The 18,745-nt window shown below is 42.3% G+C and overlaps 2 protein-coding genes across 2 annotated transcripts; one reads left to right on the top strand and one right to left on the bottom strand.

Moving 5' to 3' along the window:
- Positions 1–528: 528 nt before the first annotated feature.
- LOC106568798 (apolipoprotein D-like) lies at positions 529–2,765 on the bottom strand. The gene is made up of 3 exons (XM_045695155.1): positions 2,397–2,765; positions 1,708–1,861; positions 529–1,048 (listed from the first exon to the last, which is right to left on the bottom strand). Exons 1-3 carry the CDS (start codon positions 2,514–2,516, stop codon positions 798–800), a joined length of 525 nt encoding a protein of 174 aa, XP_045551111.1. The 5' UTR covers positions 2,517–2,765; the 3' UTR covers positions 529–797.
- Positions 2,766–8,966: 6,201 nt separating this feature from the next.
- Positions 8,967–17,331, top strand: LOC106568782 (apolipoprotein D). The gene is made up of 3 exons (XM_014139447.2): positions 8,967–9,093; positions 9,786–9,926; positions 17,007–17,331. Exons 1-3 carry the CDS (start codon positions 8,967–8,969, stop codon positions 17,240–17,242), a joined length of 504 nt encoding a protein of 167 aa, XP_013994922.2. The 3' UTR covers positions 17,243–17,331.
- Positions 17,332–18,745: the final 1,414 nt, after the last annotated feature.

The following is an 18,745-nucleotide window of genomic DNA, read 5'->3' as shown; positions in this document are numbered from 1 at the left end:
TTTATATTCGTATTGTGGAGAAACTACAATGTTGTTGGTCCATCTTCAGATTTCTCCTTTCACAGCCATTCAATTCTGTAACTGTTTGAAAGTCACCATTGGCCTCATGGTGAAGTCCCTAAACGGTTTCCTTCCTCTCTGTCAACAGAGTTAGGAAGGGCGCCTGTATCGTATTGATACACCATCCAAAGTGTAATTAATAACTTCACCATGCTCAAAGGTATTTTCAGTGTCTGCTTTTTACATTTTTTACCCATTTACCAATAGGTGCTCTTCTTTGCGAAGCACTGGAAAATCTCCCTGGTCTTTGTGGTTGAATCTGTGTTTGAAATTCACTGCTCGACTGAGGGACCTTACAGATAATTGTATGTGTGGGGTACAGAGATAAGGTGATCATTCAAAAATCATGTTAAACACTATTATTGTACACAGAATGAGTCCATGCATCTTATTACGTGATTTGTTAAGCACATTTTTACTCCTGAGATGATTTAGGCTTGCCATAACAAAGCAGTTGAATACTTATAATCAATTTCAGCTTTTAATTTTGTATTAATTTGTAAACATGTTTGTATGTGAAAACTACCTCTAAGGAGCATACATTCAGTTGTTCCGAACTCACTTCACTCGCACTAAAGAGGGAGGCTCGCTCGGCTGGTGCTAGCACCTGCGCAGATCAAATCCACAGCTGAAAAGCAGATGAAGGTGTTTACATGTCCTAATAATTTGGACTCTATGTGCATGCCATGTGATGAATGTAAAACGTATGCATTTTCTAGACTGAATCAGGTAGTCTCTTAGGCCCACAGAGGCATGTCGACGCACAGCTCTTGGCTCTGGTCGGTGACGGTCATCACGTCGATGTTAATGCCGTTGGAGGTGAACAAGTTGTACAGCTCCCCAAGTTTCTCCTTAGAGAGGGTTGGCTCTCTGCTCAGGATCCAGGCAAAGTCCACGTGGAAGGCGCCCAGGAATTCGGTGCAGCTGTAGACCACAGAGTGGCCCTTGTAGTCAGTGGACAACACCCAGTAGGGGCCAGGGGAAGAGTCTGCAGGACAGGAAAACATATATTCAAATACATACAGTATACATAGACATACACGCCTCAGACCAGACATGGGTCGAAGACAGACAACATAAAATGTCAAATGGACTTATATAGGTCAACCTCACAAGAATGTTGAGACAAATATATTAGAGGTACAGTGAGGGAAAAAAGTATTTGATCCCCTGCTGATTTTGTACGTTTGTCCACTGACAAAGAATTTGATCAGTCTATAATTTTAATGGTAGGTTTATTTGAACAGTGAGAGACAGAATAACAACAAAAAAATCCAGAAAAACGCATGTCAAAAATGTTATAAATTGATTGGACATAGGTTATTAAAGGGCAGTCTGCTCTCATGTAAAAATAGTTACATTTCGCTAAACTATTCCTTTAAAGTTAGAGTCAGCGATTCATGAAGTAAACAGCAATATCGGATCGATTTCCAGAACAACTAACAGCATTGAAGCGCAATGATAAACTTCTCTGCTGTTTCAGATTCAGAAACTATCACATTGTAGCTATTGAAGCTAACCTGTGCACAGGCGCAGATACTCTGAGATTCTCTGGGTGCATCGTCTTGCGTTGTGCTCATCTGGATCTATGGTGCTGCTCGTGGCAACGTCATATCGCTGAGTCTCAGTTTAATGTACAAACATTTTATTTTGTTGAACGATCTCTTAAATGTACATACAGCAGCTCCCTGTTGAGCACACCAACTACTCCGGGGCTCTTCAATGAGTAGGTGGCAGTGCTGCACTCGCCCTTCTGGAAGATGGCAGGGAGCTTCTGGATCTCATACCACTTGCCCAGATACTGTACCAAAGACAAAGATAAACGTTTACATGACAATTTTATGATATGGAATGGCTTAGTGCTCTGGGGTTAGGTTTCCCCCAAGAATAGATTCAGGTTAGGGTTAGGATAAGGGTTAGGGTTAGGGTTGGAGCTAGGGTTAGTAGATAGATAGTTGAAATGTTACTGATAGTTCATCTGTAGATGCTCTAGACTATCCAAATAAAGTGTTTCCCAATGTTCTACACATGCATAGGAGCAGCTTCAGGGACACTTTATCTGGATAGTCCATCTGTAGATGGTCTACAGACTTTTAGTAACAGTTCAACTATCTACTAACGCTAGCTCTAACCCTAATCTTAACCCTTACCCTAGCCCTGACCTTAACCCTTATTCTAATACTAACCCTAACTGTAACCTTAGTAAGCAGTTGCTTATCAACAGATTTGTTGATAGTATAACCATCTGTAGAGCATCTACAGATGGAAAATCCAGACTATCCAAATAAAGTGTGTCCGCAACTTAATATACAGTAATAAGAGTTTGGTATATTCACCCTGGCGGCGTCAAAGTTAGCCTGGACGGGGGGTTGGGGGCATTTTCCAGGGCGGAAGGTCTGGGCGTTAGCTGCCAGAACGGACAGCAGAGTCAGAGACAAAACCTGTAGAGCCTGCATCTTGGGGTCTGTAGAGCAAAAGAAATAAGAGTAGAGACAATGTCAGCAACTCCATTGGAGGACAATGAAAATTGACTTCAAATATACAGTACTTCATTCAAAATCAAAACATTTGAAATCAAATCACATTTTATGGGTCGGAGGACAATGAAAATTGACTTCAAATATACAGTACTTCATTCAAAATATATTTTTTAATCAAATCATATTTTATTGGTCGCGTACACATATTTGGCAGATGTAATCACGGGTGTAGCGTAATGCTTATGTTCCTAGCTCCAACAGTGCAGTAATACCTAACAATACAAAACAATACACGCAAAAATTAAAAGAAAGGAATTAAGAAATATATGAATATATATGAATATTTAGGAAACAGAAACACATACACATAAATACACATACAAGCAATTCTCATAGACTCTGATCAAGCAATGTACATTTTATGTCAGAATGGTGTTACAAATAACAACTTGCACATCATCATTCATAAGGCAAAGTGAAATCGCAGAGCTTAGAGCATCATAGAGAGAAAGAGTGGAATGAATGGGTACAAGTCCCACTTACCTTTACTTGTTCAGATGTTCAACCTGGTTACACTAATGTTCAGTGGGTTACAGACACCTATTTAAATGTATTGGAGTGGGGGTGGCATGGTGGTGGTGTGCGTGAGAGCTTGGCACCTGTTCAAATGGCTGTTATAGAAACAAACTCCTTGCTGACTCTGCTAATGATTGACATGTTTGTGCTTTCGGTTGTTACAGGAGTGGAATAATATGCCATTTAGAAGATGCTTTAATCCAAACCAATTTACTACTGTGCATACATTTTCTTGTGTGTGACCCACAGTGGGAATCAAACCCAAGATACTGCCATTGAAAGCGCCATGCTCTAGCAAAGTATTAAGTAATAACATGTTACTACAATGTTGTTAATAGTGTGATTACAGTGTTTCTACACAAGTATAAGAGTATCTTAACTTTCTACTACTTTCTTAGATATTGTACCATTGCACGACATTCCCAGCATTCAAGCTAAGACTTGCGTAATTGGGCAGTAAAACGTCTAATTTGAGCACCTCATCCATTTGAACACCATTATTGTGTATTTGTTTTACTGGGGTTATAAATGAACTTAGAGTATATTGTGGTTCATTTTGTCTACTGTGAGGACCATTTTAGGGGAAATAGAAGCACAAGCTCTCCCTCGCCCTCCATTTGGCAAATCTGACCATAATTCTATCCTCCTGAATCCTGCTTACAAGCAAAAATTAAAGCAGGAAGCACCAGTGACTCGGGTCAGTAAAAAAGTGGTCAGATGTAGCAGATGCTAAACTACAGGACTGTTTTGCTAGCACAGATTGGAATATTATCTGGGATTCTTCCGATGGCATTGAGGAGTACACCACATCAGTCACTGGCTTCATCAATAAGTGCGTAGATGACGTCGTCCCTACAGTGACTGTATGTACATACCCCAACCAGAAGCTATGGATTACAGGCAACATCTGCACTGAGCTAAAGGGTAGAGCTGCCGGTTTCAAGGAGCGGGACTCTAACCTGGAAGCTTATCAGAAATCCCGCTATACCCTCTGACGAACCGGTTCCAGCGCTCGTTGGATGGGGCAGGGCTTGCAAACTATTACAGACTACAAAGGGAAGCACAGCCGAGAGCTTCCCAGTGACACGAGCCTACCAGAAGAGATAAATTACTTCTATGCTTTCTTCGAGGCAAATAACACTGAAACATGCATGAGAGCATCGGCAGTTTCGGACGGCTGTGCGATCATGCTCTCCAAAGCCAATGTGAGTAAAACCTTTAAACAGGTCAACATTCACAAGGCAGCAAGGCCAGACGGATTACCAGGACGTGTACTCCGAGCATGCGCTGACCAACTGGCAAGTGTTTCACTGACATTTTCAACCTCCCTGTCTGAGTCTGTAATACCAACATGTTTCAAGCAGACCACCATAGTCCCTGTGCCCAAGAACACTAAGGTAACTTGCCTAAATGACTACCGACCCGTAGCACTCACATCTGTAGCCATGAAGTGCTTTGAAAGGCTGGTCATGGCTCACATCAACACCATTATCCCAGAAACCCAAAACCCACTCCAATTTGCATACCACCCCTACAGATCCACAGATGATGCAATCTCTATTGCACTCCACACTGCCCTTTCCCACCTGGACAAAGGGAACACCTATGTGAGAATGCTATTCATTGACTACAGCTCAGCGTTCAACACCATAGTGCCCTCAAAGCTTATCACTAAGCTAAGGTCCCTGGGACTGAACACCTCCCTTTGCAACTGGATCCTGGACTTCCTGACGGGCCGGCCCCAGGTGGTAAGAGTAGGTAGCAACACATCTGCCACGCTGATCCTCAGCACCCCCAGTCCCCTCAGGGGTGCGTGCTCAGTCCTCTCCTGTACTCCCTGTTCACTCATGACTGCACGGCCAGGCACAACTCCAACACCATCATTAAGTTTGCAGATGACACAACAGTGGTAGGCCTGATCACCGACAACAATGAGGCAGCCTATAGGGAGGAGGTCAGAGACCTGACTGTGTGGTGCAAGGTCAACAACCTCTCCCTCAACGTGATCAAGACAAAGGAGATGATTGTGGACTATAGGAAAAGGAGGACAGAGCATGCCCCCATTCTCTACAACGATGCTGTAGTGGAGCAGGCTGAGAGCTTCAAGTTCCTTGGCATCCTCATCAACAACAAACTAACATGGTCCAAGCACACCAAGACAGTCGTTAAGATGGCACAACAAAACCAGCTGCACCATCGAGAGCATCCTGACTGGTTGCATCACTGCCTGGTATGGCAACTGCTCAGCCTCCGACCACAAGGCACTACAGAGGGTAGTGCGTACGGCCCAGTTCATCACTGGGGCCAAGCTTCCTGCCATCCGGGACCTCTATACCAGGCTGTGTCAGAGGAAGGCCCTAAAAATGGTCAAAGACTCCAGCCACCCTAGTCATAGACTGTTCTCTCTGCTAATGCACGGCAAGCGGTAAAGCTGTACCGGAGCGCCAAGTCTAGGTCCAAAAGGCTTCTTAACAGCTTCTACCCACAAGCCATAAGACTCCTAAACAGCTAATCTATTGGCTACCCAGACCCCTCTTTTACGCTGCTGCTTCTCTCTGTTTATAATCTATGCATAGTCACATTACCTCTAGTAACCGTTGCCCCCACACATTGACTTTGTACCGGTACCCCCTGTATATAGCCTCACTTGTTATTTTACTGCTCCTGATTAAATATGGATTACTGCTCCTGATTAAATATGGATTACTTTTATTTTCTATTTTCTATTTTTTACTTAACACTTTTTTTTCTCATAAAACTTCTTCAAGTATTGTTGGTTAAAGGCTTGTAAGTAAGCATTTCACTGTAAGGTTGTATTTGGCGCATGTGACAAATAACATTTGATTTGATTTACTGTAGGCTAAATGATGGAACAGCTACTTCCATGTTAAAATGTTATGGGATGCATTTTCTCCATTGTTTTTGAAGGTAGGCCACTCTGGTAGGCCTACATCATGATCAAATAGCCACAGTAGCCTACTTGACTACTGTTAAAACTGTAACTTAAAGCGGGTACAGGCTCAGTGTTCACAGTAAATGTGCACTGGAAGTTGCACCGAACCTTCAAGTTTGTACTCAGCAGACCTGAAATTTGCTCAGAGGGAGCATTGCTCTCATTCATGGCTGAGCTGCGCAATTACTGGTACCATATAGGAACGTCATACTGCATGTTGGTTGTTCAATTATTAGCAGTCAAATAGTCTGATTACTTGGATTAGATTTAGGTTGTTTGTATGTCTCAAAACACATACTTCGTATTAAAATGTTTTTCTCTTCTGAAAAACATTAAAAAAAGATACAATTGTAACGGTTGACGCTAGAGATGAGAAGCAGGTACGTGGAGTCAAACATTTCATTAGGAACAGACATAGAACAAGACAGAAACAGCGTCAGCACACGGGTAACACGGACATATTACAATCAATGCAGCAGCGGGGAACAGAGCTGGGGAACTGACAAATATAGGGGAGGTAATAAACAGGTGATTGAGTGAGTCCAATATCGCTGATGCGAGTGACAAGGGAAGGCAGGTGTGCGTAAATGATGATGGCAGGAGTGCCTAATGCAGGGCAGCCTGGCGCCCTCGAGCGGCCAGGGGGGAAGAGCGGGAGCAGGCGTGACAACAATAAAATAAACTATAACACGTGACTAATTATAATTGCCCAATCTGATATGAATCAACAGACATTTTTACATAGTTAGTCTGTTAGTTATGGGTAGATTCAACTCAGTTCACCATATTGTCACGACTTCCACCGAAGTCGTTTCCTCTCCTTGTTCGGGCGGTGTTCGGCGGTCGGCGTCACCGGTCTTCTAGCCATCGTCGATCCACTTTTCATTTTCTATTTGTTTTGTCTTGTTTTCCTACACACCTGGTTTCCATTTCCCTCATTAAGTGTTGTGTATTTAACCCTCTGTTCCCCCCATGTCCTTGTGTGGAATTGTTTGTTTGTAAGTGCTTGTGCACTATGTTACTGGTACGCAGTTTTGTACCCATGCAGTTTCTTTTTTTAATTGCCGTTGGTTTTGAAATTAAACTGCTCCGGCTATTACCTATTTCTGCTCTCCTGCGTCTGACTTCACTGCCACCAGTTCCGCAACCCTTACAGAATTCCACACCACCCATATGGAGTCAGCAGGAGCAGGTGCCCCTGGTATAGGGGTCGAGGAGCGCGTCCTGGAGCAAGAGGCAATAATCCACCATCTCGGCGCCATGGACCGCGTTGTCCAAACCATGGACCGCTGGGAGAGACAGGGAGTTCCTCCAGCGCCTCCCCCAGCACAACAGGGACCTCCACTACTCGCTCCCCCTGCACCCGGTTCCAGTGGGATTCACCTCACCCTCCCCGGGGAGTACGATGGGATGGCTGCCCGCTGCTAGGGTTTCCTGCTGCAGTTGGAGTTATACCTGGTAACCGTACACCCGGCTCCTTCGGGCCTTGAGAGGGTGTCCGCTCTCGTCTCCTGTCTCTCTTGGAAAGCCCTGGAGTTGGCCAACGCCGTGTGGGTGGAAGGAGATGCGGTGCTAGACCACTTTGAGGAGTTCACCCTTCGTTTCCGGGCAGTCTTCGACCACCCGCCCGAGTGCAGAGCGGCGGGTGAACGTCTTTTCCACCTACGGCAGGGGACGAGGAGCGCACAGGAGTTCGCTTTGGACTTTAGGACCCTGGCCTCCGGAGCTGGATGGAACAACAGGGCCCTGATCGACCACTATCGCTGCAGTTTGCGCAAGTTGGTTCCTCTGGGGGTCGAGGCAGCAGGCAGGGCACTCTGGCGTCACCCCAGGTGAGAAGGCACCATCCTCACCCAGAGCCCCCTTTATGTTCGTTACTTTTCCTGAGTTTTCCCCGCATTCCCAGCATAAGGCGCTCGTCGATTCAGGCGCGGCTAGGAATTTTATTGACAGATCATTTGCCCATAGTTTAGGGATCCCCATCGTTCCTGTGGCTATGCCCTTCCCAGTTCACGCTTTAGATAGTCGACCATTAGGGTCAGGGTTGATTAGGGAGGCCACCTGCCCGGTCTCCCTACGGCCCTACAGACTGCGGAGGCCTTGTTTACGCACGTCTTCCGGCACTACAGGGTGCCTGAAGATATAGTGTCTGATCGAGGTCCCCAGTTCATGTCTAGGGTCTGGAAGGCGTTCATGGAACGTCTGGGGGGTCTCGATCAGCCTTACTTCGGGGTTTCACCCAGAGAGTAATGGGCAGGTGGAGAGAGTAAACCAGGATGTGGGTAGGTTTCTGCGGTCTTATTGCCAGGACCGGCCGGGGGAGTGGGCGACGTTCGTGCCCTGGGCCGAGATGGCACAGAACTCACTTCGCCACTCCTCCACTAACATCTCTCCCTTCCAGTATGTACTGGGGTACACATAATGGGTTGTCATTCATAATATTGATGGAGGGGCGTTGGAATGAAACTTTAAGTTATGGAATCTCTGTTATTAAATGCCTTCATGCAAAGTGTGTGTTTATTATTGTCTTAACATTTTGACCTGAATATCATAGCTTACTTCTTATATTTGAGTTTGACATCATCCAAAGTGTTGTTTATATTACACATATAACTGTGGAATGGCCATGTTGTAACAAATTGCTTAGTAAATACCTAGTAATGTCTGCACTGCTAAATAAACTGCTACTCAAAAATGTCCCGGTAAACTATATAAATAAAAGAGCAGGACTATCGAGGCCGGTTGAGAGCCTTAAAAGGCCTGGATATCCTTTCACGTGTTACATGACATCTTCACAGTGTGCCAGAGAGGGCTATTCCATGCCATCCTACCATATTGTTTTTTAACATTTATCCTGGTATCTCCCACATGACTCCAATTCGCTAATCATTTACATTATGTCAGAAATAAGCACCGGGACGCTACAAAGACATTCAGTCAAGACACAGAGACTTCAGTGTGGCGTGACCCAGGAGAGAGAACATCCTTGTGAGACCAGATATCCTGACCAGAGAGACAACAGAGGTAAGAGGTGCTTTTCACTGTTGTATGGGATTTTAGATAAATAAAAGATAAATAAACTTTACCAATGTTTAAATGAGAAAACTAGTTTGGGCGGGTCAAATGAATGGTTGAATTTGGTTGGTGTGATAACAAGCGTAATAAGGTAGAGTTCGCTGAATATCTTTGTCATTTGAGACAAGGGGAGAGAGAGCAACAACAGGGACTGAGAAATAAAACAAAGCTGATCTCTACATAGTCATAAATAGTTATAAATAGCAGTTAACTTAAAATAACCCAATGATTTATTTATGTTACATAGGTAATGGTGAAACACATTTATATTGATTTATTTTTCAACATTTTTTGGGTTAATGAAGAAGCTTTTTTTTGTCTTGAAAATGTAACCACTGTGTGTGACCATGTTTTGCATTTATGACAGATATTACAGTTATTGAATGTTTATATTTTACATTTGATGAAGTGATGGCCATTGAGTCATCCATCCTCCTGTTCTTCTCTCACCATGTTCATATATTTTTTTCTCTGACTATGATAAAAAATTGTCACAATCTAATTTCCTAGGGCCAGTTCCCAGACCCTAATTATGCCTAATCCTGGACTTACTTCTTGTGCCTCTGAAAGGGAAACAATTTCTCTTTTTGAAGCTTTGTTTTTTTACTTGAACTCTCTGTTGATTGACTAATTATTTTCAGGTGATGGCTGCCTCTGTGAACATGAAGCCATCATTTGCCCTCGTCTTGCCTCTCCTCCTCATGCCCCTCATCAGTGCCCAGGTAGCCCACTGGGGGCCTTGTCCAGAACCAGCCGTCCAGCCTGCCTTCAGCATGAAAAAGGTATCACTCCCCTGCCTGACCTGTCGGCACAGATAATGTACCTATACAGATATAGGATCTTAATTTGACCAGTATTGTCGCAGCAAAATAATCCTGCAGCAACAGTATTTGAACATTTAGTCTATACACAGGCCTGGCGCCAGGAAAAGTGACTAAGAGGGCATTTGAAAATGGCGAGGTGGGATTTATTACATATTTATTTGGACAGTGAAGCTAAAACTTTTAATTTGGCTCTATACTCAGCATTTTGGATTTGAGATCAAATGTTTTTTATATGAGGTGGCAGTACAGATGTTGGATCTTAATTTGAGCCAGTTTGCCACAGCAGGAAAATAATCCTGCAGCAACAAGATATGCAAATTATTATGTGGATTATAATTAGTGGACATTTTTGTAGGGATTGATACATTTTTCATTAGGGCAAATCAAGTCTGACATTTCTGAGTGGAAATTATAAACTTTAGAATACGTTTTAAAACTCAGATTCACCACAAGTTAGCATTTCCTTCTCAGCAACAAAATAATTATCAAATTAACATCCTACATCTGTACATAGTCACCTTTTATTTGAGGGTTTTTTCATACAAATGTGTGAAAGCACTTTAAGTATTTGGTCAAATTCACTTAGAGTGTATTACATTTAGTCAAAAGCTTACTATTTGGTCCATTGTTCCTAGAACACAATGACTACATCAAGCTTGAGACTAGAAATTTGTTGGATGCATTTGCAGTTTGTTTTGATTGTGTTTTGGATTATGTTGTGCCTAATAGAAATTAATGGAAAATATTGTGAATGGTATCATTATATGTATTCTGTCCCTTTTGGAGTCACTTTTATTGTAAATAAGAATATAATATGTTTCTGAACACTTCTACATTAATGTGGATGCCATACTACCATGATTACAGAAAATCATGAATGAATGCTATTATCTTTGTGCATCTGTTTTACTAAAACTGAGGGGGCACAAGTTTCAACTGAGCGGGAAATACCCCCTTTTGCCCTCTTCTGGCACTGGCCCGTCCATAATGTTGCTTGATCTGTAGTAGGACTATTAGCTGGCTAAAATTAGACTACATGAGAAGTGAAATACTGTTAATATGATGGTGTGTTAGTGTGGGTTTTCAGTGAATTTATGTAAATCACAAAGCTCATCTGCATTTCCTGCGGTGCAGGAAAATTCTCTGCAAAAAAAAGAGTGATCAAATTAAGATCCAACATCTCTACCTGCCAATTACTGCATTTCTACTCAATTTACACACTCAAAAATGCTATTTGGAGAACAGCAGAAACAAGCAAAGATGACCTCTTATCACATTGGTTGCTGAAGCTTCATTCACCTCAGTCGATCTACCACCACATAGCCTAGTAGCTATATAATTAACTGCTACACACTAGATTTAGATTTTAGGTCTAGAGTTTAATAGTCACATGTACAGGGTTACAGATGTAATTACAGGATAAAATGAAATTCTTGAGCTTCGAGCCCGAACCCAGCCTGGTTCCTCCTGAAGTCCACAATCAGCTACTTTGTTTTGCTGATGTTGAGGGACAGGTTGTTTACCTGGTACCATGCAGTCAGAGTGCCTACCTCCTTCCTATAGGCTGTCTCATCGATGTTGGTAATCATGGCCTACTACTCTGTCGTGTCGTCAGCGAATTTCCCTGTGGCTCCTGGAAGGATATTGACCTTATTCTGTCAGTAGAGGATGCCTGGTTATTCTTTAAAAGTGCTTTCCTCACCATCTTAAATAAGCATGCCCATTCAAAAAATGTAGAACTAGTAACAGATATAGCCCTTGGTTCACTCCAGACCTGACTGCCCTTGACCAGCACAAAAACATGCTGTGGTGTACTGCATTAGCATCAAATAGCCACCGCGATATGCAACTTTTCAGGGAAGTTAGGAACAAATATACACAGTCATTTAGGAAAGCAAAGGCTGGCTTTTTCAAACACAAATTTGAATCCTGCAGCACAAACTCCAAAAAGTTCTGGGACACTGTAAAGTTCATGGAGAATAAGAGCACCTCCTCCCAGCTGTCCACTGCACTGAGGCTAGGAAACACTGTCACCACCGATAAATCCACGATAATTGAGAATTTCAATAAGCATTTTTCAACGGCTGGCCATGCTTTCCACCTGGCTACCCCTACCCCGGTAAACAGCTCTGCACCCCCCACAGCAACTTGCCGAAGCCTCCTCCATTTCTCCTTCACCCAAATCCAGATAGCTGATGTTCTGAAAGAGATGCAAAATCTGGCCCCTTACAAATCAGCTGGGCTAGACAATCTGGACCCTCTCTTTCTAAAATTATCCGCTGCAATTGTTGCAACCCCTATTACTAGGCTGTTCAACCTCTCTTTCGTATCGTCTGAGATCCCCAAAGATTGGATAGCTGCCGCGGTCATCCCCGTCTTCAAAGGGGGAGACACTCTAGACCCAAACTCTTACAGACCTATATCTATCCTACCCTGCCTTTCTAAGGTCTTCGAAAGCCAAGTTAACAAACAGATTACCGACCATTTCGAATCCCACCGTACCTTCTCCGCTATGCAATCTGGTTTCAGAGCCCGTCATGGGTGCACCTCAGCCACGCTCAAGGTCCTAAACGATATTATAACCGCCTTCGATAAGAGACAATACTGTGCAGTCGTATTCATCAACCTGGCCACGGCTTTCGACTCTGTCAATCACCGCATTCTTATCGGCAGACTCAACAGCCTTGGTTCCTCAAATGACTGCCTCGCCTGGTTCACCGACTACTTCTCAGACAGAGTTCAGTGTGTCAAATCGGAGGGCCTGTTGTCCGGACCTCTGGCAGACTCTATGGGAATCCACAGGGTTCAATTCTCGGGCCGACTCTTTTCTCTGTATACATCAATGATGTCGCTCTTGCTGCTGGTGATTCTCTGATCCACCTCTAAACAAACAACACCATCCTGTATACTTCTGGCCCTTCTTTGGACAGTGTTAGCTAACCCCCAGACGATCTTCAATGCCATACAACTCTCCTTCCGTGGCCTCCAACTGCTCTTAAATGCAGGTAAAACTAAATACATGCTCTTCAAACGTTCGCTGCCTGTACCTCCCTGCCCGTCTAGCATCACTACTCTGGACGGTTCTGACTTAGAATATGTGGACAACTACAAATACCTAGGTGTCTGGTTAGACTGTAAACTCTCCTTCCAGACTCACATTAAGTATCTCCAATCCAAAATTAAATCTAGAATCGGCTTCCTATTTCGCAACAAAGCATCCTTCACTCATTCTGCTAAACATACCCTTGTAAAACTGACTATCCTACCAATCCTTGACTTCGGCGATGTAACTTACAAAATAGCCTCCAACACTCTGCTCAACAAATTGGATGCAGTCCATCCGTTTTGTCACCAAAGCCCCATATACTACCCACCACTGTGACCTGTATGCTCTCGTTGTCTGGCCCTCGCTTCATATTCGTCGTCAAACCCACTGGCTCCAGGTCATCTATACATCTTTGCTAGGTAAAGCCCCAACGTATCTTAGCTCACTGGTCACCATAGCAGCACCCATACGTAGCATGCGCTCCAGCAGGTATATTTCACTGGTCACCCCCAAAGCCAATTCCTCATTTGGCCGCCTTTCGTTCCAGTTCTTTGCTGCCAATGACTGGAACAAATTGAAAAAAAATCACTGAAGCTGGAGACTCATATCTCCCTCACTAACTTTAAGCATCAGCTGTCAGAGCAGCATAAAGATCATTGCACCTGCTCATAGCCCATCTGTAAATAGCCCACCCAACTACCTCATCCCCATATTTTTTTTCCTCCTTTGCACCCCAGCATCTCTCTCTACTTGCACATGCATCTTCTGCACATCTATCACTCCAGTGTTTAATTGCTAAATTGTAATTATTTCGCCACTATGGCCTATTTATTACCTTACCTCCCTAATCTTACTTCATTTGCGCACACTGTATATAGACTTTTCTATTGTGTTATTGACTGTACGTTTATTTATTCCATGTGTAGCTCTTTGTTGTTGTTTTTTGTGTCTCACTGCTTTGCTTTTTCTTGGCTTTAGAAGCTTCTGATAGGCTAATTTACATAATTTGAGTCAATTGGAGGTGTACCTGTGGATGTTTTTCAAGGCCTACCTTCAAACCCAGTGCCTCTTTGCTTGACAACATGGTAAAATCAAAAGAAATCAGCCAAGACCTCCAAATTGTAGACCTCCACAAGTCTGGTTCATCCTTGGGAGCAATTTCCAAACGCCTGAAGGCACCACGTTCATCTGTACAAACAATAGTACACAAGTATAAACACCATGGGACCACGCAGCCGTCATACCGTTCAGGAAGGAGACACGTTCTGTCTCCTAGAGATGAACGTACTTTGGTGCGAAAAGTGCAAATCAATCCCAGAACAGCAGCAAAGGACCTTGTGAAGATGCTGGAGGAAACAGGTACAAAAGTATCTATATCCATAGTAAAACTAATGCTATATCGACATAACCTGAAAGGCCGCTCAGCAAGGAAGAAGCCACTGCTCCAAAACCATCATAAAAAAGCCAGACTACGGTTTGCAACTGCACATCGGGACAAAGATCGTACTTTTTGGAGAAATTTCCTCTGGTCTGATGAAACAAAAATAGAACTGTTTGGCCGTAATGACCATTGTTATGTTTGGAGGAAGCTGAAGACACCATCCCAACCGTGAAGCACGGGGGTGGCAGCCTCATGTTGTGGGGGTGCTTTGCTGCAGGGGGGACTGGTGTACTTCACAAAATAGATGGCATCATGAGGAACAAAAATTATGTGGATATATTGAAACAACATCAGTCAGGAATTAAAGCTTGGTCGCAAATGGGTCTTCCAAATAGACAATGACCCCAAGCATACTTCCTAAGTTGTGGCAAAATGGCTTAAGGACAACAAAGTCAAGATATTGGAGTGGCCATCACAAAGCCTTGACCTCAATCCTATAAAACATTTGTGGGCAGAACAAGGAGGCCTACAAACCTGACTCAGTTACACCAGCTCTGTCAGGAGGAATGAGCCAAAATTCACCAACTTATTGTGGGAAGCTTGTGGAAGGCTACCCAAAACATTTGACCCAAGTTAAACAATTTAAAGGCAATGCTACCAAATACTAATTGGGTGTACGTAAACTTGTGACCCACTGGGAATGTGATGAAAGAAATAAAAGCTGAAATAAATCATTCTCTCTACTATTATTATGACTTTTCACATTCTTAAAATAAAGCGGTGATCCTAACTGACCTAAAACAGGGAATTTCTACTTGGATTAAATGTCAGGAATTGTGAAAAACTGAGTTTATTTGTATTTGGCTAAGGTGTATGTAAACTTCCGACTTCAACTGTATATTCATTTTATTATATTAGCCAATTGTTATAAAATCTTGCCCTTTTAATTGTATTGTATTTACTGGATATTAACTTAAGACTCCATTAAGACCCTGAGTTACTTAACTGTTATTTAATATTGACAATAAAATCTATTGAATTTGAATATGTTGTGGTATTTAATATATGTTTATTACAGTTTTTGGACTTAAAATAGATATTTTATACATACAGAATTAACAGGTTTACCACAGCTGTTTGGGTAGAATGCAGGTAATGTTTGGGTAGAATGCAGGTTATATTTGGGAATTCATCACTAGGCCATCAATAAACTTTCATTTGGACTGTAATGGGCCCAACGAGGGCAGGCCAAATAACATAAGAGCTTCTTGTGAGCTGGTAATGGGCTGCCCACACTTACTTGGGGCTGAATAAGGGCTGCCAGCAAAGGGCCAGCAATTAGGGGCCAACTATTTGCCCATGAGCAAAAACCCAGTGCATGTAGCCCAAGACAGGCCTTTATTACAGCCCAAAGTGGACCCCTACGATGCCAACCTGAGTGTGTTTGCTGGGAATGTTATGAGTTATGGTTCAATGTTTAGCTAGCTAGCTAGCTACATGTCTAAACAAAAGACTCCACAGTGCAAGTAACCATTTCACTGTACCGTTTACACCTTCTGTATACTGTGCATGTGACAAATAAACAGATTTTATTTGATATAGTGTGTGTTTACCAGATATGGTAATGTGAAGAACAACATGACCTGCACCAACGTCAAATTAGGATATAACGTTAGGCCAACAAAACAGTGTCTAATTAAAAAAATTATCGAAGAGAATGTCCTGCTTTTATTTCGTTACACAACCGTAAAATATTTTCTGTAATTAGCTTGCCATTAAATTTTAAAGAAATATTTTGTTGTGAGTTTATTTTCCTGTAATAATGAATACAAATTAGCTATAGTTAAGACGTTGTCAGCTATTTGATATGGTCATTATTTGAACTGGCCAACCACCTAACTTAATGTTAGCTAGCTAGCTAACAAGCTAGAAACTAAATGGTTTAGAAAGTTGCTTTTAGTTGCCTGGTTTGCTAGATTGACATACCAGTCAAAAGTTTGGACACACCTACTCATTCAAGGGTTTTTCTTAATTTCTTTACAATTTTTTATATTGTAGAATAGTAGACATGAAATAACACATATGGAATCATGTAGTAATAGACTGACGAGTTTCAGAAGAAAGTTCTTTGTTTCTGGCCATATTGAGCCTGTAATCGAACCCACAAATGCTGATGCACCAGTACTCAACTAGTCTAAAGAATGCCAGTTTTATTGCTTCTTTAATCAGAACAACAGTTTTCAGCTGTGCTAACATAATTGCAAAAGGGTTTTCTAATGATCAATTAGCCTTTTAAAATGATAAACTTGGATTAGCTAACACAACATACCATTGGAACATTCAAGTTATGGTTGCTGATAATGGGCCTCTGCCTCTGCCATTTCCAGCTACAATAGTCATTTACAACATTAACAATGTCTGCACTGTATTTCTGATAAATTTTATGTTATTTTAATGGACAAAAAATATAGCTTTTCTTTCAAAAACAAGGACATTTCTAAGTGACCCCAAACTTTTGAACGGTGGTGTATGTGTATATATATTTCCTCTGTGTGTCTTTCTATGAATGTCTCACCTTCATGTGTGTGTCTCTCTGCTCTGTCTATAACAGTCCTGCCCTACTCGTCTTACTGGATCATCTCCACTGACTATGAAAACTCAGCTCTAGTCTATTCCTGTACCGATGTCCTGCGTCTGTTCCACATGGACTTTGCCTGGATCCTGGGGCGCACACGCACCCTCCCTGTCGCCACCATCGACAAAGCCAGGGAGATCTTCACAAGCAGCAACATTGATGTAAGCCGGATGGTCACTAGCAGGCAGCAGGGCTGTGACAAGACTCTTTGAGAGATGGAATAGAGTTTGATAGAGTAGATGGGAACTTAGTTGACTTTTCCCACAGGGAAATTTTGTTTGCATCAACATAGTATGCAGAGGGGGGGGGGGGGGGGGGTTGTTGTGACCTTATTTAAATGTTTATGTCAAACTAAAAACATGCGTATTCTCATTAGAGGCAATAAAGTACAAGGAAATCAATATCATGTGAGTTTGATTGATCTTGGACAGATGTCTACTGCCACCATGTGGTATACTGTCAAAAGAGAATGCCTGATAAATGCAGTCTTAAAGGCCCAGTGCAGTCAAAAACACAATTTGTTGTTTTATACAGTTGCGACTAAATTTATTGGCACCCTTGCACTTTTCTTAAATAAATACCTATTTCTTTTAAAATAAGTGGACATTTAGGAAAGCAAAAGTTCTCCACACCTTGTTATTGGATTTTAAACATTGCAGAACCAATTACATTTTGGTAAACTTTATTTTACTATTTTAATTTAGCAAATTAATACAAATGGGATGGACAAAAGCTAGTACTTGGTTGCACAGCCTTGGCCAAGATAACTGCCAACAAATGCTTCTTGTAGCCATCAATGAGCTTGCTTCACCTTTCTATTGGCAATTTGGCCCACTCTTCATCAGCAAACTGCTCTAAATCTTTAATGTTTGAGGGGCGACCTTCACCAACTGCTGTGTTCAGCTCTCGCCATAGGTTATGGATGTAATTCAGATCTCGTCTCTTCACTCCACAACAGAACAGTCCAACATTTCTTGAACCATTCCAGGGTGCTTTGTGTGGTTGTGGCTGTTGTCCTACTGGAAGACCCACAACCTTCAACAGAAAGATAGTTTTTGGACAATGGGTTTGCACTCCAAAACACTCCACCCCAAAACTATATTTTTGGTGTTTGTTTCATTAGTCCATTGTTGACATAGTCCCTAAAGGTTTTGCTTGTCAGCAATCAAGTTTTCAAGATATAAAACTTTAAAAATACAGAAATCATCCCTGTATGCTAGATGTAAAATTGTGCAACTAAAACATCCTCTGCAAAAACATCAACATTTATTATATATTTCTTGAGTTATCTTAGATTCATTCTGGGGATTTTGAGGAAGTGAAATAGGCTTCCGTGTCTACAGTGTCTCATGGGGGACAAACATCATTAACCTGTTTAGGATAGGGGGCAGTATTTTCACTGCCGGATAAAAAACGTACCCGATTTAATCTGGTTATTACTCCTGCCCAGAAACTAGAATATGCATATAATTGTTTGACTTGGATAGAAAACACCCAAAAGTTTCTAAAACTGTTTGAATGGTGTCTGTGAGTATAACAGAACTCATATGGCAGGCCAAAACCTGAGAAGATTGCATACAGGAAGTGCCCTCACTGACCATTTCTTGGCCTTCTATAGCCTCTTTATGGAAAATAGAGGATCTCTGCTGTAACGTGACATTTTCTAAGGCTCCCATAGGCTCTCAGAAGGTGCCAGAATGGGGAATGATGAGAAA

Source organism: Salmo salar, chromosome ssa14 (assembly GCF_905237065.1).
Source record: "Salmo salar chromosome ssa14, Ssal_v3.1, whole genome shotgun sequence".
Lineage (NCBI taxonomy): Eukaryota > Metazoa > Chordata > Actinopteri > Salmoniformes > Salmonidae > Salmo > Salmo salar.
Note: the sequence above shows the minus strand (reverse complement) of the source record. Positions and strands in the feature narration are given on the sequence as shown.

Bases quoted from the DNA above. Each gene is read 5' to 3' on its own strand.
- LOC106568798 (XM_045695155.1), bottom strand. From the start codon at position 2,516: ATGCAGGCTCTACAGGTTTTGTCTCTGACTCTGCTGTCCGTTCTGGCA. The intron at 1,862-2,396 runs GTGAATATACCA...TCTTTGGTACAG, and splicing joins CTAACTTTGACGCCGCCAGG to TATCTGGGCAAGTGGTATGA. The intron at 1,049-1,707 runs AAAATGTTTGTA...CCTGTCCTGCAG, and splicing joins AAGAGATCGTTCAACAAAAT to ACTCTTCCCCTGGCCCCTAC.
- LOC106568782 (XM_014139447.2), top strand. From the start codon at position 8,967: ATGTCAGAAATAAGCACCGGGACGCTACAAAGACATTCAGTCAAGACA. The intron at 9,094-9,785 runs GTAAGAGGTGCT...AATTATTTTCAG, and splicing joins TGACCAGAGAGACAACAGAG to GTGATGGCTGCCTCTGTGAA. The intron at 9,927-17,006 runs GTATCACTCCCC...TGTCTATAACAG, and splicing joins CTGCCTTCAGCATGAAAAAG to TCCTGCCCTACTCGTCTTAC.